Below are 20373 nucleotides of genomic sequence, written 5' to 3' on the forward strand. Positions count from 1 at the left end.
AATATGTAAGCTTCCACTTAACGCGTCTGGTCTTGCCCAGCGCGTCAGCCTGCATCCGCGTTTCATTTTCTCACAACAAACCATTTCCACATCCCTGAACAAGACTTGACTCTTCAGGCCCATGTGGATGTAACACTTCTTCAATATTGTTGGAAACCGGCATTTTTAAGCCAAAATTTATCAAGCTGTTGTTTCTGCCACAACTAGCGTCTATACCGCGCAGCTTGACCACTTGGTTGCAGCAGCTAGCTAACCTACCCCAGAAGACGTGTCAGCCATGGCTTCGCAAGCGTCAAATATATCTGTAGGAGCGCTTAGGTAGCTTACTTTCCTTTCGCTATCTACCTGTTGTCTACAGTATTGCTTACAATAGCCCTTTAGTGCGATCTTTGATGGTACAAAGACTCAGATTAATGAGCCTATCGTTCAGTGTGTTCAAGTCAAGCCGTTGCCACCCCAGACAAACAACCAAGAACGTTATAGGGTTGTTTTTAGTGATATATCCAACTATGTGCAGACTATGCTTGCAATCCGTATGTCAAGAAACCGATGGAACCTGCCAGGTGGCGAAGACTTCTAACAAATTATCTGAATCTAGAGGCAAATCATTTTGTGACAGATGGGTTACTTCGCAAAGGATGCTTTGTGAAGTTGAAACAGTTCCAGGCGAACTCGGTCAAAGGGAAAAAGTACGTTTCATCCTTGGGACACAGTTTATCCACTAACCATCGTAGGATCCTTATCATTCTTGACCTCGAGGTCCTCAAGGAACTAGGGGAAGCGGAGAAAATAGGCGAGCCAAAACCATTGGAGAGCAAATTGGAGGAGGATGAGAAACCACAGTCTACAACAATATCGAGCAACGGTTTTTACGGTGCCAAACCCCAAAATGCACCTTCCCAAGTCAACTCACGACCACAGCAAACGCGTCCAATGCAGGGTCCTGCAACCGCAACTATTTACCCCATAGAGGCCCTTTCTCCCTATGCGAATAAATGGACGATTAAAGCGCGCTGCACTAGCAAATCTCCCGTCAAGCATTGGCATGGAAGAAGCGGCGATGGCACGCTTTTTAGTGTCAATTTACTAGATGACAGTGGTGAAATACGCGCTACTGGGTTCAACGAGCAATGCATTGCTCTGTATGATCTGTTTCAAGAAGGGGGCGTTTACTACATATCTAGCCCATGCCGTGTTCGGATCGCTAAAAAGCAGTTTACAAACCTGAACAATGACTATGAGCTTACCTTCGAGAGAGAAACCCTGGTTGAGAAGGTTAGTTAAATTCAAACATCGTTTATTCTTCTTACTGAATATCCATCTCCGCAGGCAGAAGACCAGAATGATGTCCCACAAGTGCGCTTCAACTTCACAACTATTGGGGATCTGCAGTCTGTTGATAAAGATACCACAATCGATGTCATAGGAGTGTTGAAAGATGTCGGGGATACCACCCAAATCGTGTCAAAGACAACAAAGAAACCCTATGACAAACGTGAACTTACTTTGGTTGACAACACGGGGTTCTCAGTCCGCATGACGATATGGGGCACTACGGCGATGAACTTTGGTGCCACCCCAGAATCTGTGGTGGCGTTTAAAGGCGTCAAAGTTTCTGACTTCGGTGGGAAGAGTTTGAGTTTACTCAGTTCGGGCTCTGTGACCGTGGATCCCGATATCGAAGAAGCTCATAGACTAAAAGGCTGGTATGATGCACAGGGTAGGGACGAAAGTTTTGTCTCTCATGCCCCATCAGTCGGGGCGATGTCCGGAATGGAACGCGATCAATTTAAGACAATCGCACAAATTCGAGAGGAGCAGCTTGGGATGTCGGAGAAACCGGTGTACTTTTCGCTCAGAGCCACCGTCGTCTACATAAAGCAAGACAACCTGTGTTACCCAGCATGCCTTTCAGAGGATTGCAATAAGAAGGTCACGGAGCTTGATCCTGGCCAGTGGCGATGTGAGCGCTGCGATAAAACACACCCACGAGCGGAATATCGATATATAATGCTTATTAACGTTAGCGACCATACTGGACAGCTGTATCTCAACTGTTTCGATGATGTTGGCCGACTAATAATGGATACAAGTGCAGATAATCTAATGGAAATGCAACAGAACGACGACAAACTAGTTGGCGACATCATCCAAAACGCCAATTGCCGTACCTGGACCTTTGGATGCAGGGCAAGAATAGACCATTATGGGGATCAGCAACGGTGAGTGTATTGCCAAATGTGATATTTGGCTTTAGTACTAATAATACGACGCTTAGTATTCGGTACCAAGTGTCGTTTGCAAGACCCGTCAACTACTCTGAAGAGGCGTCACGTCTCGCAGATATGATAGACAGCTACAATCTGTCCTAGTTGAAACCTTGATTTGGGATTAGCGAGCGGTCCTGTTTCCCTTCCGCTCATGCTAATAGCAGTGGCTTATAGTGTATAAGATCCACTTTATCAGTTTCTATAAGCTTGAGCTTAAGGGTGATCATGGCGACGGTGGACAGTATGGCAAGGTAGCGATTGAAGGCGAAAGATAAGGTGTATATGACCGACTTGTGCTACTAGTGCCTATCTTCTAAGGCGGGTATTGTGAACAGATTACTACAGTGTAAATGTCAAGTAATGTCAATCTTAAGAAGTTACCCAGTATGCTATGAATCTGGATGGAAGTAATTACTCTTTGTGCACGGTGAGCATTCACCAGCATGGTTGAAGCTTGTAGATATGTGGGCGAATTCATGCTCAAAACTGGTGTACTAGGTCAGTTCAAGGATGTGATGTTAGGCCTAAAGCTCCCGGGCGCCCCGGAGACTCTAGAATCTCTGGGGACCCTGGGGTAATCTAGCCATAGGGACCTGAAAGTAAGCTACAGGATACCTGAGGGGTAGGCCCGGGACTTTAGAAGGAGTAAGTAGACTGTAGATAGCTTACCTATGTAAGATACCGTTGGAATTATCTAGCCTGCGGGCCTGGCCTGTAGACCGGGCCTACGGTGGTCTGCTATAAAACTAATATTAGCGGGATGGAGAGCTACTTATATGAATGGCTTTAATGATTACTATTTTTCATTTATATGGGACTGCTACCGTATTTAAAATAGTGTTGATGGCCTCGAGTTCGCTTTAGTTGATAAAGCACCTGCATAGCCAGACCACACTGTCGAGTTGCAAAGGGTATAAGAACTTGAAATGAGTTGAGTTGAATTGAATTGGTTGAAGCTCGTACGGTGACCTTTTCCCGGTACGCTCATGGACTGTCCAAAAATTTCTGGTCAACCAGGTATGAACGACAGTTTCGGGGATGATGGTTGGGAAGCCCGGAAGAGCCGAAAGATGATTAATGAATGGTTTACGGATTCTGGGGAAGAGAGCGCGGTGTGGAGGAGGACCTAGGACCTCAGTTCTTCTATGACTATGAACTACGGCGGACATCGGAGGAAGTGCTTGCCAAGTTTTAAGCACGAATTTTATTGGTAGATACTAAAGTGGTCTTCTCCACATCAGTTTAAGAATAAAAAAAAAGGTCTGGCTTTTCACAATGCGGCCGCATGTTCCTCTCCTTAAATAAAAAATTCAGCTATGGCAAAACGTGATCATAAAAGCTATATTGGGGATTCCAGACCAAGCAAAAAACCAAAAAGTGCAAAGCATTCCAAGCAAGATGCTGATGTTTCGCCGCCATACTCCCAATCACCAGCTCTTGATAATGTTCCACAATCGGAAATTGACCAATTCTTTTCTGACCATTCTATCAAGATAACGGACTCCTCACTGGATAGCACACCGTTGCGCCCAATAACTTCATTCTCATTTCTGCCACAAAGCAATGAAAAGCTCTACGATCCTCTGGACGGCTTCAATCGCCCTACAGCGATTCAATCTACAACATGGCCACTTCTATTCTCAGGCCGCGATGTAATCGGGATCGCGGAAACCGGAAGTGGGAAAACCCTAGCCTTCGGCTTACCGTGCTTGAAGAAGGTACTCGACTTGAAGAAGAGCAAACAAAAACCGTGCCGACCAATTGCTGTAATAATCTCTCCGACGAGGGAGCTTGCAATGCAGATTAATGACCAACTTGTGAAATTCGCAGGGAAGGTGGATGTCAAGGTAGCCTGTATATTTGGCGGAGTTAGGAAAGACGAACAGCGCGAGATTCTGAAATCTGCTGCCGTCGTTGTTGCGACTCCGGGAAGATTGAAGGACCTCCAGAACGATGGCTCGTTGGACCTCGGCAGGGTTAAGTATCTTGTCCTGGACGAGGCAGATCGTATGCTGGACAAGGGATTCGAGCAAGATATCAAGGACATAATCTCTGACATGCCAGTGTCCAAACGCCAAACCGTTATGTTCACTGCCACATGGCCGCCTGCCGTCAGAGAGCTTGCGTCAACCTTCATGTCGACTCCGGTTACCGTCACTATCGGTGGTGAACCGTCCGCGGACCCACGTGCAAACACTAGGATTAAACAGGTTGTCGAGGTGGTAAAGCCGCTCGAAAAGGAGCAGAGACTCGTGCAAATTCTCAACAAGCACCAACGAGGGACCCCAGACAAGGTGTTGGCATTTTGCCTATACAAGAAGGAGGCAATGCGTGTTGAGAGACTCCTTCGAGCGAAGGGCTTCAAAGTTGCGGGTATTCACGGTGACTTGAGCCAGCAAGAGAGATTTAAGAGTCTCGAGGCCTTCAAATCAGGCACAGCGACTGTCCTTGTTGCAACTGATGTGGCGGCTCGTGGGCTCGATATACCTCATGTAAAGCTGGTCGTAAATGTTACGTTTCCGCTCACTGTTGAAGATTATGTGCACCGAATTGGCCGGTAAGGTCGAGAACATTTCTCCATTATTCTAGCTCTCGACTGACATCCTTCCCCATTAGGACCGGTCGTGCTGGTGCCGATGGGCATGCTATAACTTTGTTCACGGAAACCGACAAGGCTCAATCTGGTGGGTAAGTAGTATCCTGCCCCTGCTTGTCTACTTGGCGTGTCTTCCGGATCTTTCTGTATGTTTTACTGATATATCGTAGGTTGATCAATGTCTTGAAAGCGGCAAACCAGGATGTACCCGAGGCTTTGCTTAAGTTTGGGTCGACTGTGAAAAAGAAGCAGCATGACGCGTACGGTGCCTTTTTCAAGGATGTCGAGCCGGGAAAGGCGGCTACAAAGATTGTATTCGATGACTGACTTAATCTGCCTTAACCTGTTTTATTTTAGACCTCATTCTGCATTTCAAAATTTGGTGGACCTTGACGTAATAAAACGTGATATAGTCTCTCTCGAAATAAAGCCTGTAGGTGTTTCATATTAGCGCTTGTCAGTCCTACACGCTGGTTCACATACACTAGAAGGACGTAAAACACCGCAAGAGCGAGTGAAATCAACTCTCCATGCGCATTTTCTCTGAGTTCCGTATTGGATAACAGGACGGCCACAGTGGCTCCAGCAACATTCGTGGGAACCCGCGGTGCGAAATCAACCCAAAAAATGTCCATTTTGTACCGGCGTAAATGTTTTCGGATGAAGGAGAAACTCCAGATTATCCTGACACACATATTCACGATATTGACATAAACCAGTCCACGGGCTCCCAGTCCGCCCATTGACAAAAAAAGATAGGCTGCTAGAGCAAAGCATGCTGAAAACAGCGCCATGTATGCGGATTGCTTTCGGAGTTCAGATGGCTTTGCAGTCGAAGAGACAAATGCCTCACCGATGCCGTTAAAAGCCAGAAATGGTATATAGTAGCAGTACAGAGCGAACAAGCCATCCACTTCAGGGACAATCCATCGTCGGCCACCCAATATATGAAGTAACTTTGGAGCAAAAGCTGGGCCTAGGGGAATTACCAAGGCCGTTATCATCATGTATCCTCTCGCTACACTCACCAAATGTGCCTTGGCGCTTGTAATGTTGGCTTCCTGGCCATTGCCTGCTTTGCTGTTGAGGAGTGACGAGAAGATTGCCCTACTGTTCTCCTCAATAGGTTGGAACAAGACGCGAGCTAGTAAACCGCCGTAGTTGGAAGCTAGCGAGTATATGCCCTGTTCTTGCAAACTTGTCATGGCGGCAAGAATCATCGAATCTCCCTGCGTTAGCAAGTGTTTTATTACAGATTGGAGGAACACGTTTGCAGACAATGTTATCAAGCGCCATGGAAATCTACCACAGAGGTATGTCGAGTCATCACTAGAACTGTTACTTTTTGCTCCAGTATAACCACAGGATTAGGGTCCTGATGTCCTACCTTGGCCCTATCCGGGAGGGAAATAGTGAAAAGTGCCAATCGCTTGACTGTTGTCGTGCAACGAGGAAATAGCCGCAAAAAGTCGCGAGTGCATAGGATAAGTACCCAAGTGCGAAAGGCAGGGGGCCAAGATTGTAATCAAATTTTACGCCCCATATGGATATCCCACATGTCACTAGGCTTTTGAAAAACGCGGCGCATATTTCCACGGCTGCTCGCTTGCTGTACAGCATGTGCTGCTGTATCACCACAAAGAAGGGCTCAGAACCGAGCTCTACCACTGATGCAATAACAGTGGCGGCCACACTCATATGGTAGTATGGCATTTTCGAGACCTCATGGGAGGCAAAGTACAAGTAAAACGCTGAGAAGATCGTGGCCGTAACAATGCCCATGCCAATACCCAGGTAGGACATGTTCACTATGGATTGAGAGGATACTGCTAGGGCTTTCCTTCTGGCTTGACTCTGTCTCGAAGAGACCCCGTCTTTATCTGCTGCAGTAGAATGTCCAGGAGTGTACAACGGCTGCCTTTGGACTGCTGATCGAATGCTTTCCCTTGAGAAGTACAGGATTGAGCTCAAGAACAGATCAAGTTGCGCAGCGATCCCCAAAATGGACGGAGATAGGTTCCTCAGAATCATCTGATTCGCGGCAAAAATGAAGGACCTGGAGACCAACTGTACAAGTATTAACATAGTTGTCCCAGTGATTGCTGGTGTCAGGATGTCGCTGGCATTTTTATCTGGCAGCGACATGTTGGGAGAGGCTGGCGTGTTGCCAAAGTCAGACCTCTACCTGAGTCACTGTTTTGGAGAAGACAGGATATGTTTTGTTTTTGTCCCTGCAGGCGAAGTGGCTTGTTGAAGTTGAAGGTGCCCGGCGGAAACCGGACCCGGCCACGAGAACATGCTAGAGTCCGACGGGCCTCTCGAGTCGAGGTAGACACCTTTTTCACACTAGGTACCCAATGAGAGTTAGATATAGTGACCATGAGTAAATGAATTAAAAAAAGATAAAAATAAGATAAATATATAAATAAATCATTAAATTCTATCGCCATTCGAATTCAGGACCCTGAGTTGGAGCATTTATAATGGAGATTTATTTATGATAACCCATCACGATTTGTACATTCAGTTTCTCATATTCTACCTGGTGTACGTGTGATCCAAAAATCTTCTTATTAGGAATACCTAGTGCAGGTGTCGAGCATCTTGGCTTTATCTAACGGGTTGGGTCATGCTTGCGTTGAGTCCCAAACAGCGTTCGACATTGAAAGCGCTGCCACGCGGGGACGCAATCGACTAGCTTTGGCCCTGAAACACCAGAGATTGTGAAGAATTTTTGCCGCTGGTCTCTTCTGTTTTTGGTGCATCCCATCCTTTATTTAGCACGCCGAAATGATGAGATGGGTTCGCCAAAATACCCTAAAAAGGTGGGAGGAAGAACGGATATCCGCCATTCTTCGCCCTGAAGACACTCAAAAGAAAACTATATGTTCCAAGTAAAACAATTCCCCAAATGACGACGGCAACCTGCTGGGACTTGTTGTCCGCAATTCGGGGGGCCTTCATAGCTAGCGCTATCGTTGAAAAAGCGAGCACAGCATCTTTATAGGTATTAGTTCATTCGCAATTTTGGGCCCGCGGGGGACGGATATAGAGAGACGGGAGATGTGGCTTACATATAGCGGCAACAATTTGCGTTTCCATTCCAAATTGATTTGAAAACCCACCGGCAAAGTAGCTGATACCCCCTCTTCCATCTCCGACAACATATGGGACTTTCCGGATGTGATTGAACATGTGGCCGCTGGTGAATAGAAGGATGGCAATCAGGCTGAATGCAGCCCACAGATTCCGATTTCTTACAATTGGAAGAATATAAGGCGACAGCACGGTAAACAAGCTCACAGCTCCCATCAAAACTGTGATTCCCGAGGCAATCCTCACGTAATTAATCGGACGGACAAGTGGCGGCTTCGGCCCATCGGGGAGATGGCGGTTGATCCAAGCATAAACCTGGTCGGCGGAAATGGGGCTAGGAAAACAGTAGCTGTCAGTCCGATGTTTCTGTGAACGTGCACGATATAAATGAAGTAGCCGTACCCGCTAAAGTCAAAGCGTAGTGGGCTGTCGTCAACTTTGGCATAAGGCCCGACTGTAGGAGGAAAGACCAGAAGGACGGGCGCGGTTTGAAGCATGAGCTGTTTCTACGTTAGCCGGGGGACATGTGGAGCTTAGTACTTCATACTCTTTGGAAGGCCGCTTTGCCATTATTGAAGTCGAGGGTACCGAATAGCAGCTTGAGGTCGTCAGACTTGCTGCCTTTGTTCCAACTTCGCGCAATAAGATCGAATTCAGGCTGGAAATCGCGGCAAAGCACACACCCAAAACGGGCCTCCATAGCTGTCAGGATAACCACTGCATGATAATCGCGAGGCTTCGAAGTGATATCATCATACGACAAGTCATCAAGTTCAATGGGCGCGACGCGAGAAACCGACTGATATTGTTCGAACTTGTCGGGGCTTGAAGACGCCGAGAGCGCGACGGGAATAAGGTAAAGGAGGGAGGAGGCAATGAAGGCGAAGAGCTTCATATTGTCACGAGATTGACACGATAGTCTTGTTGGCGAACCCTATGGTACATATGGAGCAAGTAAATAACCCGCAAGCAATTAGACCGCGCGCATCTGAAAGAGTTGAATGTTTGGCGAAAGGCGTGTTGGTATGATATCGGCGAAGTGACACTGGTGTACTGATAGGTGTCCACTACTCGTGGCGGCTCCACTGGGGGCTTTTCCTTCCACCGTTTGGCCCTGCGTTGGTTGATCTCTGTTTACCGCCTAGTCTCGTTTTGTCCTAGTTGAGTTATGCTGGTATCTCCCGCGCTCTAGTTTTATTTATGCCCTGGCACCATGTCCTTCCAGTCCTTTCTTCGGTGCTGAGACGCAAGTATACCCAACAGCCCAGGATGAACCCCTTAACATATGAACTAAAACATGCAGTTAAAGATGATGTATGTGCCAACTGCATCAATGCCACATAGGCTGACATAGAATCCACAGTATCAGATGGCCCTTACAACAGCAGGGTTTGAAAACGAGTATAACAAGGTTCATGCGAACACGTCACAGCTTTTAATTGCTGAGCGTGGCCGAGTACATTGCATAGAGCAACTGCTTCTTCGCATTGAGAATGAAAGCTTGCAACTGCAAGTACATAGGACAGAAAAGGAATTGATTCAGGCTAGAGAGACAGAATCTAACACGCGTCTCCGTCTTGATAAAGCTATGAGAGAACTCGATTCTCTACAGGATATCTCCCAAGCGTCATTACGCGAAATAGAGAATCTTCGCGTATGTAGCACGTGTATTCCGTGATAATCTGACATCTAACATTCTTTCTAGCGTGAACTTGCATTTTCGAACACAGTTGCTTGTGATTCCCAGAAATTACAAGCAGAAAAAGTTCGCCTATCTAAAGAAGTTTCAATCATACAGTCCGAAATTGAGAAGCTCCGGTCTCATAATACTTCCGCCAATACCCTCCTTTCAGAAAAACAGGCCGCTACTCGACAGTTAAATGCCGTTGAGATACAGCTCGAGGATGAGAAGCGTGCACATGAGCGTACCCTAGCCAAACATTTGCAGCAGACAAAAGAGATCTCAGAGATTAGTTCAAAGCTTGAAGAAGCACGACAGGAGCTAGACTTGGAGCGCCGCCAAAACGAAGATAACCCCAATCAGAGGCGCCATGCAACACGATCTCCTCAACCACCACTTGCAGGTAGAAATGGAGGCACTGCTAACAAGAGATTTGGGATCGCGAAAGACCGCAACCAAGAAGGCACCACGGTCCACCAAGAAGCAGCCGCTTGGGGTAGCACAACAACCAAAGTTCCCACTGAAAGACCTAGTGAAGCTGGGCTACAAAAGCTTTCAAGTCACTTGCACCCAGACCTGATAATTGCAACCCCTGGGGCTGTTCGTGCGCGGGATCAGCAGAAGAAATTTTCTACGTTGCCTGGTGACAAGTCCTCGTTTTCAATTACGCCTTTCCTAAACCGCACAACTGGACTTGATGAATCTTCAACCGGCTCAGAGGATGAACTGAATGAAGTTAATAGCTATGCTCATCTCGATAAACCATTTGACTCTTCTAAACGCAACGAACACGTTGCTAATGCGATGACCGCACCCCCCAAACAAACGCTAGCTGATGCGAAACAGCCCCATAATCCCAGAAAGCAAACGCCTACAAAGGTTGCATTGGATGGCGATACGAGGAAGCAGATGATATCAGATAGTCCTGATGGGCGCTACCAGGCTCCACTATCTCGGCCGGCTGGTCAAAAGCAATCCATTTCAAAGAAACGAAAGCTAGGAGTGCAACGCGATAGAAGTTTATTTGATGAAGACGAGGACGATGGTATGTCTGACGCCAAGAAACCTGGAAGAAAGCTTGTCGGCACGGGATACACAGGCTTCGCCGGAAACCGCGTGTTCGCTGGACCCGTGGGATTCTCACCTTTAAAACGAGATAAAAAACGATTTTAAACTACTTATGGCAATGGTATATCCATAATGTATAGTGTAGTAGGTGAACAGCAGTTGGTCGCACCTTCAAAACACTCTTCTTTCCTCTGCGCTCCCACCCCTTACCTTTAAATACCCAATTATTGGGCTAGACTGTATGTTGAAACCTAGACACTGGACTTCGAAACAAGTATTTGTATTTATTTGTATCCGCCGTGGCACACAGGATCCCTGACGGTTGAAGGCTTGGGAATTTCACTTTCACCGGCCACTACTATGTACAGTCCCCACCAAAAGTTTCCGTGCAGATCGGGTTGCACGGACACTTTTAGGCTAGAACTGGAGGTCGTACCGTGTGGATACCTATACGCCAAGACTTGCCGCCAAAGCCACCCCAGAACTCAGCAACAGTCTTCGAGTCTGGTATTTTGCGTGCCATTGTACGCCGCTATACCACATTGTTGGCAATGGCTCTGTTACTACCTGCAGGGTTTCGCAACTATACAAAATATATCTGCAGTATCCAGCAATTTTCACCAAAACGGCTTTCGTCCTCTAAACGATGGCAAGCGCGCCAACTCAAAGATCACTTCACGCGGGAGGCAGCAGTTCAAGGGCTCAAAAGTCGAGCAGCATTCAAGCTTTTACAGGTACTCAGAGACCCATATTATCCGCTACTATTCTATACATTAATTAATAGTCATTAATGATATTGGTCTTTTGTTCACAGATAGATGAAAAGCACCACCTTTTCCGAAGTGGCCAGACTGTTGTCGATTTAGTATGCTTCCTCTCGCAATCAATATGAATAATGACTCGATTTTAACGACGGATTCTCTGATAACTAGGGCTATGCTCCAGGGTCATGGTCACAAGTATGCGCAGCAACACTTTCCCCTGAAAGGTTATACTTCGATTGACTTTTTCTTCATAGGTGGCTCTGACACGAACCCAGCCCAGAGGTAGGGTTCTTGGTGTCGATATAATTCCAAGCCAACCGCCAAAGGGTGTGTCTACCATCCAAGGCAACTTCCTAGACCCAGAGGTCCAAGCCTATGTGCGAGAATTCGTGCGCAATCCTCGGAGGGGCAGACATCACTCCCAAGAAGCAATCCAAGATGTTGACGACGCTGAGGGATCATTGGAGTCTGCGCTGGCGGCGAGCTCTGATGGTAGCACCTTGAGAAACGAAAACATCGGCGGCGGGTATTCAGATGCCCAGAGAACGGTAGATGTGGTTCTTAGCGATATGTCCGCTCCCTGGTATCAAACAACCGGATTTTGGAAGAGAAGTCTAAGTAATCCCTACAACAGGATGATGAACACTAGCGGGTTACCCTTCAAAGATCACGCGGGCAGTATAGTGAGTTCCTCTTTCATCTGCTGATCATATGATATATTGACATCTGGAAGGACCTCTGTCGTGCCGCCTTAGAGTTCAGTTATGAGGTTCTTAATGCTGGCGGACACTTTGTCTGCAAGTTTTACCAAGGAACTGAAGACAAAGATCTGGAGAAGCAGCTGAGAGCCCTGTTTCAAAAAGTGCATAGGCTCAAACCAGAATCATCACGCAGTGTATGGAATGTGTTCATCTGCATGTACTACGTTGTGACCCAACTAAAATGGCTAGCAGGAATCCAAAGAGGCATACTTTATTGGTCTCAAACGTAAACCCGATGCGAAAAGGCAAGAAGTTCTCACGCCTCCTAAGGAATCTTGAGACCTTTTGATACGTGTTTCCGCGATCTTGAAACATCCCAAGACGCAGAGGTCACAACAAATCTATACCCGCTTAGATCCCGCCTGGTGCTGCTATCTCTTCCAGTTCTGAATCCTCATCCCATTCGATTTCGGCTAGTGTTGCTTCTGCTGTTTCCTGAACCTTTAGAAGAATCAGCATTATGTACGGCAGCAAAAGAGGAATAACCAACTTCTTTGAGGCCACTCAGCTCTTCGACATAACCCTCTTCATTTAATGCTCTTTGCACGAAATCCCAACCACTTTTTTTATACTCATTTATGATGGGTTCAGAGCATGCGCTGCAATACTTGTAACTTCGGCCTATAACAGAGATATTCTCAAACCTCGATAGGAATCCTCTGATCTGATGCGGGACAAGGCCGAGAGGGTGGTCATTTTTGTCATTCTGGGCCTGGGGAGCTTCTGCGGCACCCCCTAGTGGATGTTGAAGAAGCGAGACCAGTAATTCTACCAGGTGAGCCGACGCTATGGCAGCTATTCCGGGTCGGGTGACAGTGCACTGCTGGTCCAGTGTCTGGTCTTTTTGGGACTGCATTATGCTTTAGCCAGGATGCCGGCTGATTTCGAGCAATGACTCACGTTTATGGGCGCAACGACATCATTGCAGAAATAGCATCCGAGCTCTTCCTCCGGGTTTTCGCCATTTGCAACGCCATGGCGCATTACGACAAAGGTGTCAAATCCTAATGCTGCATTCATAACTATTTTTCCTGCTGCCTTTCCCATTACGGTTGGTAGCCACCGCGATTCGCGCGTATCCATCAAGAGAAAAATCGCGTCATGGTCGTTTATGAGCTTTTTGAGGACCTCGAAATCTGCTTGCGTCTTCTCCTTATCTAATACCGGGTGGCCCGCCATAGGAACAGCTAGTACATGGCCAACAGAGTCGACGCCGGGGTATATCTCTGACAGTGATTGGGAGGCCCGATACGCTTTTTTTGAACCGCCATCCAAACAGTCCGCAAAATTGAAGAGTGGCTGCCGCACTGGATTCGAGAATGAGACAGTTCCATTATCTATAAATGTTATCTTCCTTACTCCCCAAGCCTAACAGTGTTAGCAATATACCGCGTATTTGTAGACCGTAAGGACTCAAACCATTAAATTCCGGGCAACGTAGCTTCCAAGAGTCCCTGCACCAAGTAGAAGGCATTTCGTATCTTTGATTTTTTCGAGGTCGAGATTTGGGCTGATTCGCCATTTCATAAGCTTGAGATTGAGGTCAACAGATTGATCAGCGAGCCTTCGTAATAGAAGTGGAATCAGCATTTGTACAAATACATTGGTTCTATTGTCACTGTACCTTTTAGGATCCAAGTATTCCGTGAGATCGACAATCCTTCCTGCCAGTTTCCCTGCCGGATTGCGCTCCCATCCCGTTACCTTAGGCATTTCATTGTCATTAGCTGGCGTCTCGGCCTGTGATGATTCTTTTATCCCCAGTGTTATCACAATGCTGCGGCCCCGGTCACGTTGGGATGATCCATGGCGATACCGTAATATCTGCACCTTTGTGAGTCCCCACCGTCGTTTCACAAGGATAAGCAGATTTCGTAGCATCCAGCCAGGTGATTCTTCGTAATTTGAGGGATCGGCGAAACAGATGAAACAGTCCTCAAACTTGGCGCCCCCAAAAAATCCATCCTCGTAACTTGAGAGAGGTGCGATCCTCCAGGCAATGGGATAGTCTTCGTGTGTTCTAATCCTCTGTGCTAGGAAAAAGCCCCGCTGCCGAGAGTCTACACCACGCGCCCACTCTTGCACTGATTCGGCAAGTGTTGAATTTTCTGTACTGGGTAGTTCTGTTGCTGTACCTCGTGCTTCCGCGGGTTTCAAGCCGGTCTTCGCATTTCTGTCCCCCAAAGGAGTCCAAGAGGGATCAGAATGAAGAGCCGGGAATGCAAACCAATAATGAAACTTATATTTTTTTAGATCAGCGTAGGAGACAATGATGAAAGAGGACAGCAGAGAGGGGCATGAATAAATTGTGCCGTCGTCGATGGCATCCCATATCTGGTACCACAATGTTATTACTGCCTTGATAAAACACCGACTGTGGCTTAACTGACTGTTTTCCCAGATTGTCGGAGCATTCCCACCTTGTCGATATTTGCATACTCCTCGACGGTATTGACGTTCTTTATGATGCCTTCTGCTCGGTAATAGCTAGCTGGCGCACTGTATTGTAGCTAGTTAGAAATATGCCTAACCAAACGCTATATTTAACAACTTGGCGCTCACTCATTGTTGGTGAGAGCGTTCCCATGTATCTGCATTCTGCATGACGCATTTGGAGCCTCTGCGGGGCGTATCTCATAGAGCCCAAGGACTTTGCGAGCGGAGTCATCCAGTTTGTCATGGTTGATTTTATGCGACGCTAGTGCAGTGTAAAATGGAAGTTCAATATCCGAAGCAAAGGGAGTGTATTGCATCTTTGCTGTTGATGAAGGGTGGACGGTGTTTGTGGCTGTCGCTACAGTATGGTTGTGTTATGCATGCCCGGCTGGCGGTCGTTGGTTAGGAGCTTGTACAAGTACCGATAACGGGTAGATGGAGTGGTATTTGCGCTGGTGAGGCACAGGCTAGGCGGTCCCAATATACCTTTACGCTCATCGGATAGTCTGGATAATCTTGATTTGCAGCAGCCTTTGGACTGGCCCGATCGACCGGTATTGGATGAGACATTATAACGGGGTTGTTACATCGCGTGATTTGGAAGTTGACTGTTCCTCGGAAGTGACGTCATGAGACTCTCGAGAAATGCAAATGGTGCCTTGCGGGTATCTTTTCGGACAATAACCTTGTAGATACCACTTTATTGGTGACGAGGCACATGTCGGTCTCCATGCGGTCTAGGACATACCTTGGTACCGCTTAACAGTGGCTGTGGTATGAACTACCTAAACCTCAAAAAGGATGGCAGACAGCCTCAAAATATGCATTCATTGGCCTAACTATTCGCAGTACAGCCTAATATTAATGTAAAAAGCGGAATTTTCCTCATTCCAGAAGGTTCAGTGCAAGGACAAGTTGCAGACAACCTTCGAACGAAAATCTGCAGCGACGCAAGTCAAATTACCTAACAGGACTGCCATGGTAATAATTCATAGCATGATATACATGCGATATGCGGATAATGAGCCTACCTCGTGAGGTGTCACGGAGAAACCAAAGCCCGGCGAGTACATGGTGCCAAACATATAACCTGGGGAAAATTGTAAGAAAGTCGATACCTTACCTAGTCTACCTACTCTATACGGTGGGTTGACACTGCGAACAATAAAACCCACTTGGTGTCTGTCCCTTTCCACATCTTTTTGGAAGGTCTGGTATTTCCTACTTGATTGCCATCCGTTTCCCTCTTACCTGTTATTGTTCATTTGCTTTTTTTTTTTTTTTTTTTTTTTCCTTTCATTCTTTTTTTTTTATAGCTATTTTTAAATTGCCAAGTGTTCGGGCCGGGCATGGAACTAAGAAGACCCATCCCCTCATCTCCATAAATCATCATTTGCCTCTGCCATTTCCCTCTGTCTTGGTACTTTCGCAGGAGCACCAGAGGAACAATGCTAATTGGTCTATGTGGAGGTCAGTCGGCTACCTAAACAATGTCCTAGTTAGTGGGGGCTATCTACTAAATAGCTGACAACGTGTTCAAGGCATCTGTTCTGGGAAGAATGCTGTGGCAGAGTATCTGACCCAACATCAAAATTTTCGACGCCTTGAGGTGAAATCAGGCCCTCCCCCACGGGCTGCAGATGATCCCCGATTACAGGCCTTTGGCTTGACGGACGATGCAATTGATCAGGTTACGCCATTGCAGTTTGAAACAACGGGGTTGCTTCTCGAATTCGCAACAAAAAGATGGCAAGAACGCTGGGTCACTACCCACATTTGGGATGCCTCGACGTTAGACAGCTTCATACAACGTCCTTTTTTTCTTCTGGTGAGCGTTGATGCCCCAGTCAGTTTGCGATGGAAGCGTTTCGCGGACAGGTTAGCCATTAAAATTGTACATCGATTTCCAAAAAAAAAAAATTTGCTAATTCAAACTTCAGGTGTCGAAGAAGGCGGCTTGAACCCCCTCACCTAGAAGAGTTCGTTCTTTGGGACGATAAACAGCTATACGAAAAGAGCGCTGGCCATGCCTTGATCACCGACCGAGCGCAGGTCCGACTGTTCAATCCGTCTCCCTCATTGAACGAACTGCATGCTGCTCTGGAGGCACTCAACCTAGCTGACGAGCAACGTCTACGGCCAAACTGGGATCAGTATTTTATGGAGTTGGCATCACTCGCTGCGCAGCGAAGTAACTGCATGAAACGGCGAGTGGGCTGCGTTCTTGTTAGAGAACGTCGCGTCATCAGTACTGGTTACAATGGGACCCCGCGGCACCTCAAGAACTGTAACGAGGGAGGATGTAGGCAACCTTGAAACAGCGGTAGATGTGCCTTTGCTTACACACTCCCAGGCCCAAGGTGCAATCGTGGGGAAGGAGGAGGAGTTGGCTTGTCCACATGTCTTTGTCTACATGCCGAGGAAAACGCTCTATTAGAGGCCGGAAGAGAGCGCATTCGAGAAGGCGCAATATTATATTGCAATACGTAGGAGAGCCCTTGCCCCGTATTTCGACCTATTCTGCTAACTCAAATCCTTTTCTTAAAGCTGTCCGTGTTTGACATGCACCGTGAAGATTGCGCAAGTAGGGATTTCAGAGGTAGTATACTCGCAAGGTTATAATATGGACCGTAACGTGTGTAGACCTTATCCTGCACCTAAATTTGATCTGACAAGAACTAGAGCGCCGAAATTCTTGACGCAGCTGGAATACGCTTGCGACAATTTTCCCCTGTAGGGTTTCGGTCAATTGTCTACCGTTAGGAGATGCTAACATTTTGTAGCCCCGAAATGGTCTTATCTACCTTGAAGGCCAGAGCAAAGATGAACAACCACAAAACCTGTTGCCATTCCACGCATCAAGTGCCTAGGCTCAGGGCAATCTCACGGTGTTTGGTTGCTGCAAATCTAAGGTGCACGACCTTTTTTCTTTTCTTTTTCTTTCCTGGACATATCGGAAATGAACGTTTCAATAAAACCTCGACAACTCGTAAAGAATACAAATCCTCAGTGACGAATATTTTTTTCTTTGATCTTCTTTTTTAGAGAAGAGCATGAAGGCAATGAATTGGATTTGAAAGGCATGGTGCACATCGGTATCTACTCCTCCTTCGCCATATACCATGCCTATATCTAATTTTATATCTTGAAGCCCATTCCGGTAAAGCTTTATTGAGAGGATGGTGAAATATGCACGCCCTTTTCACCCAGCGTTATCTAAATGCTAGGCTCAAATCTTCGAACGAGAAAACCTCTAGTATCAAGGTAGCGCTTAACTTCATCAACAGTATATTCACCACGATGGAACTGTGTTCTGATCAATATTGTTTCCCGTGAACAGGGGCGCGACATGAGTATACATACCATTCCAGCGCCGAGAGCGGCATCAGTGGTTGTTTGCTCGAAGACTTCTTCAAAATGTTTCGGCATACCAGCTCCGCTGGAAGCAATAACAGGTATAGTTATTGCGGCCTTAACGTGATTGATCAGTTCTAGATCAAACCCACTGTTGCTTCCATCTTTGTCGATGCAGTTAAGTAGAATCTCTCCCGCGCCCATCGCTTCGACGGCTTGCACTAGCTGGCAGACATCCATATCCCGAGTCTCTCTCCCACCCTTGATCGTACACTGATACCAACAGAAAGTCTGCCCAGTGGCATCAGGGTACTTTGTTTTTATGGTATGGTGCTGTGTATCTTCCGGTTTGTTCACATATACGCGCTTTGGGTCGACGCTTACAACGACGGCCTGATTTCCGTATGCCTTTGAAATTGTTTCTATGGCCGTCCTCCCAGAGAGCACTTTGCCAGCTCCATAAAACTCCTCGGCAGCAGTAACAGCATCCGAACCAATACTGACTTTATCGGCCCCGGACTTGAAGTACATTGTGGCCACGTCTAGAGCTGAGATGTGGGTACCGTCTGTATCCACGGTATCTCTAATACCACCGCCAATAGTCAAGGGCACAAAGACAGTCTCTGAAGTCCTCCTGAGAATTTCGAGCATAGGGAGATCAGCAATAGGACAGTTTCGGAATGAAGTAATATTCAAAAACGTCACCTCGTCTGCCCCTTGTTCGTAATATTTTTTGGCCATATCAACAGGCTTCCCCAAGTTTCGCACTTGTCCTCCTGCATCCGCATCATTCTTTTCCCGTACATCATATTGATCGCCTTTGGTTACAACAAGGTCACCAGCGTCATTTGTGCGCACATCAAGGCAGGCGATAATTCTGCGGGTAAGGCCGTTTTCACTTTCCGTCCACGTCGATTCTCCTGGCGCGGAACGGTGAATCTTGGTACCCTCTAAGAAAGCGCGAAGTGTACGCAGACCTGCTTGGCCACTTTTCTCGGGGTGGAACTGCGTCGCAAAGATATTGTCTCGTGCTATCGCGCCAATAAATTTCTCCTCTCCATAGCTCGCCGTGGCAACTAGCCAACCATCTTGCTCGAGAACATCAGGATCATAGAGCGCAGCATATGAGTGCACATAGTAGTATTTGCTACATGGGCTCAACCCATAAAAGCTTTGGCCCCCAGAGGTGTTGAGACGAGTATTTGTCGCCGAGTTCCAGCCGATATGAGGAACACTCTTTGTTTTAGCTTTGAATTTGTGCATGCGCATCGGAATTAAACCGAGACCAGCGACGTTGAAGTCTTCCTCAGAGCCCTCAAAAAGCGCCTGTAAACCAACACATATACCCATAAAAGGTTTCCCAGAAGCTATGTGTTCTTTTATCGGCTGCAAGTAGCCACCGTTCGACAGCTGGGAAAGACAATGGCCGAAGTGGCCAACGCCCGGAAGGATGAGCTTCTATGGTCTCCGCGTTAGCCAGGTAGCTACGAAAAAAAAAGGTACATATAACAGTGTGAAGTCCCCCCTTACCTCGACATTTTTCAAGTCGCTAGGCGATCTCACCCATTCAACTTCATAACCAACCTGGTTAATGGCATTCACCAAAGACCGCACGTTTCCAGCGACATAGTCGAGTAGATGAACAGTAGGCATTTTGGCAAACGCCGATTCCACCGCTTAGAAAGTATCAATATGGGAACAGCGAATTGCAAAATCCAATGCCAATGACTTGATAGTCCCGGGTTTTGTAACTTGATAACTATGATGTCTTCCCAATCAACCCCACTCAAGTGGGAAGGAGGGGCTGACTCATACCAACTCCGAGCCCTTTTTTTTTTTTTTTTTTTTTCCGCCAATTCCCCAAGGCGGAGAGCGGGCCAGACTCCGGAAGCGATATCGGTCATTTGTATTGGAAGAGACTTATTCTACAAAACAACTTTTATACTCCGTACACGGTACTCATTCTGGCTATATGATAAGACGCATATCAGTGCTGTGTTTTTTCACCTTCCGGTAAAATTATATTCATGCATTTTCGAATCACCAAAATTTACCCAACCAGTGGTTGGTTAAATACCCCCCAATGGATGACAACTGATCACGTGATAAGACTACTTGCCACTGCGACACTCCACAATCTCATCCTGTCCTTCCTATCGCAACTTGTGCAATTCCACAACCCATCGCAAATTCTCGCGACTCCTTTGTTGGGAATAAGAAACTCAACCGGGATATGCAGTAGCTATTGCAGTTATAATATTCCCGTGTTTCTGTCGTGGTGTGATTACATATCATTGCTGTCTACCGTCTACCGGTGAAATCAGCTTCAAGAATCCTTTCACAAGGC

The 20373-nt window shown here is 46.9% G+C and overlaps 9 protein-coding genes across 9 annotated transcripts; 5 read left to right on the forward strand and 4 right to left on the reverse strand.

The window, feature by feature from the left end:
* Window positions 1–23: 23 nt before the first annotated feature.
* ASPSYDRAFT_45728 (replication factor A subunit protein RFA1) lies at window positions 24–2727 on the forward strand. Its single transcript, XM_040847104.1, has 6 exons — window positions 24–318; window positions 382–533; window positions 599–689; window positions 735–1275; window positions 1330–2222; window positions 2279–2727. The coding sequence occupies exons 1-6, from the start codon at window positions 278–280 to the stop codon at window positions 2370–2372; spliced, it is 1812 nt and encodes a 603-aa protein (XP_040701605.1). The 5' UTR covers window positions 24–277; the 3' UTR covers window positions 2373–2727.
* An 828-nt stretch (window positions 2728–3555) lies between these two features.
* On the forward strand, window positions 3556–5193 carry dbp3 (RNA-dependent ATPase DBP3; the record flags this gene model as incomplete). Its single annotated transcript, XM_040843832.1, has 3 exons — window positions 3556–4827; window positions 4887–4958; window positions 5037–5193. Exons 1-3 carry the CDS (start codon window positions 3587–3589, stop codon window positions 5191–5193), a joined length of 1470 nt encoding a protein of 489 aa, XP_040701606.1. The 5' UTR covers window positions 3556–3586.
* ASPSYDRAFT_45729 (uncharacterized protein) lies at window positions 4735–7122 on the reverse strand. The gene is made up of 3 exons (XM_040847105.1): window positions 6254–7122; window positions 5350–6195; window positions 4735–5297 (listed from the first exon to the last, which is right to left on the reverse strand). Exons 1-3 carry the CDS (start codon window positions 7009–7011, stop codon window positions 5195–5197), a joined length of 1707 nt encoding a protein of 568 aa, XP_040701607.1. The 5' UTR covers window positions 7012–7122; the 3' UTR covers window positions 4735–5194.
* A 248-nt stretch (window positions 7123–7370) lies between these two features.
* ASPSYDRAFT_45731 (OST3/OST6 family protein) lies at window positions 7371–9342 on the reverse strand (the record flags this gene model as incomplete). Its single annotated transcript, XM_040847106.1, has 4 exons — window positions 8510–9342; window positions 8365–8462; window positions 7941–8296; window positions 7371–7865 (listed from the first exon to the last, which is right to left on the reverse strand). Coding segments are annotated over exons 1-4 (920 nt in total), but the record flags the coding sequence as incomplete, so codon positions are not given.
* Window positions 9112–11011, forward strand: ASPSYDRAFT_45732 (uncharacterized protein). The gene is made up of 3 exons (XM_040847107.1): window positions 9112–9276; window positions 9326–9616; window positions 9668–11011. The coding sequence occupies exons 1-3, from the start codon at window positions 9163–9165 to the stop codon at window positions 10814–10816; spliced, it is 1554 nt and encodes a 517-aa protein (XP_040701609.1). The 5' UTR covers window positions 9112–9162; the 3' UTR covers window positions 10817–11011.
* Window positions 11012–11262: 251 nt separating this feature from the next.
* On the forward strand, window positions 11263–12466 carry ASPSYDRAFT_153345 (RlmE family RNA methyltransferase; the record flags this gene model as incomplete). The annotated part of the gene is made up of 5 exons (XM_040842274.1): window positions 11263–11445; window positions 11526–11576; window positions 11644–11670; window positions 11730–12158; window positions 12209–12466. The coding sequence occupies 5 exons, from the start codon at window positions 11263–11265 to the stop codon at window positions 12464–12466; spliced, it is 948 nt and encodes a 315-aa protein (XP_040701610.1).
* On the reverse strand, window positions 12278–15386 carry ASPSYDRAFT_203414 (putative autophagy ubiquitin-activating enzyme ApgG). Its single transcript, XM_040843833.1, has 7 exons — window positions 14799–15386; window positions 14627–14735; window positions 13861–14570; window positions 13656–13800; window positions 13137–13604; window positions 12727–13086; window positions 12278–12677 (listed from the first exon to the last, which is right to left on the reverse strand). Exons 1-7 carry the CDS (start codon window positions 14987–14989, stop codon window positions 12588–12590), a joined length of 2073 nt encoding a protein of 690 aa, XP_040701611.1. The 5' UTR covers window positions 14990–15386; the 3' UTR covers window positions 12278–12587.
* A 734-nt stretch (window positions 15387–16120) lies between these two features.
* Window positions 16121–17542, forward strand: ASPSYDRAFT_153736 (deoxycytidine monophosphate deaminase; the record flags this gene model as incomplete). Its single annotated transcript, XM_040842314.1, has 7 exons — window positions 16121–16142; window positions 16214–16550; window positions 16613–16974; window positions 17026–17158; window positions 17220–17307; window positions 17355–17405; window positions 17456–17542. The coding sequence occupies 7 exons, from the start codon at window positions 16121–16123 to the stop codon at window positions 17540–17542; spliced, it is 1080 nt and encodes a 359-aa protein (XP_040701612.1).
* Window positions 17543–17679: 137 nt separating this feature from the next.
* ASPSYDRAFT_178675 (imidazoleglycerol-phosphate synthase) lies at window positions 17680–19828 on the reverse strand. Its single transcript, XM_040843483.1, has 3 exons — window positions 19557–19828; window positions 18036–19484; window positions 17680–17978 (listed from the first exon to the last, which is right to left on the reverse strand). The coding sequence occupies exons 1-3, from the start codon at window positions 19677–19679 to the stop codon at window positions 17889–17891; spliced, it is 1662 nt and encodes a 553-aa protein (XP_040701613.1). The 5' UTR covers window positions 19680–19828; the 3' UTR covers window positions 17680–17888.
* Between the last annotated feature and the right edge of the window lie 545 nt (window positions 19829–20373).

The sequence above is a fragment of the Aspergillus sydowii genome (genome assembly GCF_001890705.1).
Source record: "Aspergillus sydowii CBS 593.65 unplaced genomic scaffold ASPSYscaffold_6, whole genome shotgun sequence".
NCBI lineage: Eukaryota > Fungi > Ascomycota > Eurotiomycetes > Eurotiales > Aspergillaceae > Aspergillus > Aspergillus sydowii.

Coding starts and splice junctions, on each gene's coding strand:
- ASPSYDRAFT_45728 (XM_040847104.1), top strand. CDS start 278: ATGGCTTCGCAAGCGTCAAATATATCTGTAGGAGCGCTTAG. Junction 1,276..1,329: donor GAGAAACCCTGGTTGAGAAG/GTTAGTTAAATT, acceptor CCATCTCCGCAG/GCAGAAGACCAGAATGATGT. Junction 2,223..2,278: donor CATTATGGGGATCAGCAACG/GTGAGTGTATTG, acceptor TACGACGCTTAG/TATTCGGTACCAAGTGTCGT.
- ASPSYDRAFT_45729 (XM_040847105.1), bottom strand. CDS start 7,011: ATGTCGCTGCCAGATAAAAATGCCAGCGACATCCTGACACCAGCAATC. Junction 6,196..6,253: donor CCCTCCCGGATAGGGCCAAG/GTAGGACATCAG, acceptor TAACAGTTCTAG/TGATGACTCGACATACCTCT. Junction 5,298..5,349: donor GTGTTTTACGTCCTTCTAGT/GTATGTGAACCA, acceptor AAACACCTACAG/GCTTTATTTCGAGAGAGACT.
- ASPSYDRAFT_45732 (XM_040847107.1), top strand. CDS start 9,163: ATGCCCTGGCACCATGTCCTTCCAGTCCTTTCTTCGGTGCTGAGACGC. Junction 9,277..9,325: donor AACATGCAGTTAAAGATGAT/GTATGTGCCAAC, acceptor TAGAATCCACAG/TATCAGATGGCCCTTACAAC. Junction 9,617..9,667: donor GCGAAATAGAGAATCTTCGC/GTATGTAGCACG, acceptor CATTCTTTCTAG/CGTGAACTTGCATTTTCGAA.
- ASPSYDRAFT_203414 (XM_040843833.1), bottom strand. CDS start 14,989: ATGCAATACACTCCCTTTGCTTCGGATATTGAACTTCCATTTTACACT. Junction 13,801..13,860: donor GAATACTTGGATCCTAAAAG/GTACAGTGACAA, acceptor TCTATTACGAAG/GCTCGCTGATCAATCTGTTG. Junction 13,605..13,655: donor ACGTTGCCCGGAATTTAATG/GTTTGAGTCCTT, acceptor TAACACTGTTAG/GCTTGGGGAGTAAGGAAGAT.
- ASPSYDRAFT_178675 (XM_040843483.1), bottom strand. CDS start 19,679: ATGCCTACTGTTCATCTACTCGACTATGTCGCTGGAAACGTGCGGTCT. Junction 19,485..19,556: donor GCGACTTGAAAAATGTCGAG/GTAAGGGGGGAC, acceptor CGGAGACCATAG/AAGCTCATCCTTCCGGGCGT. Junction 17,979..18,035: donor CCGCTCTCGGCGCTGGAATG/GTATGTATACTC, acceptor ATCAGAACACAG/TTCCATCGTGGTGAATATAC.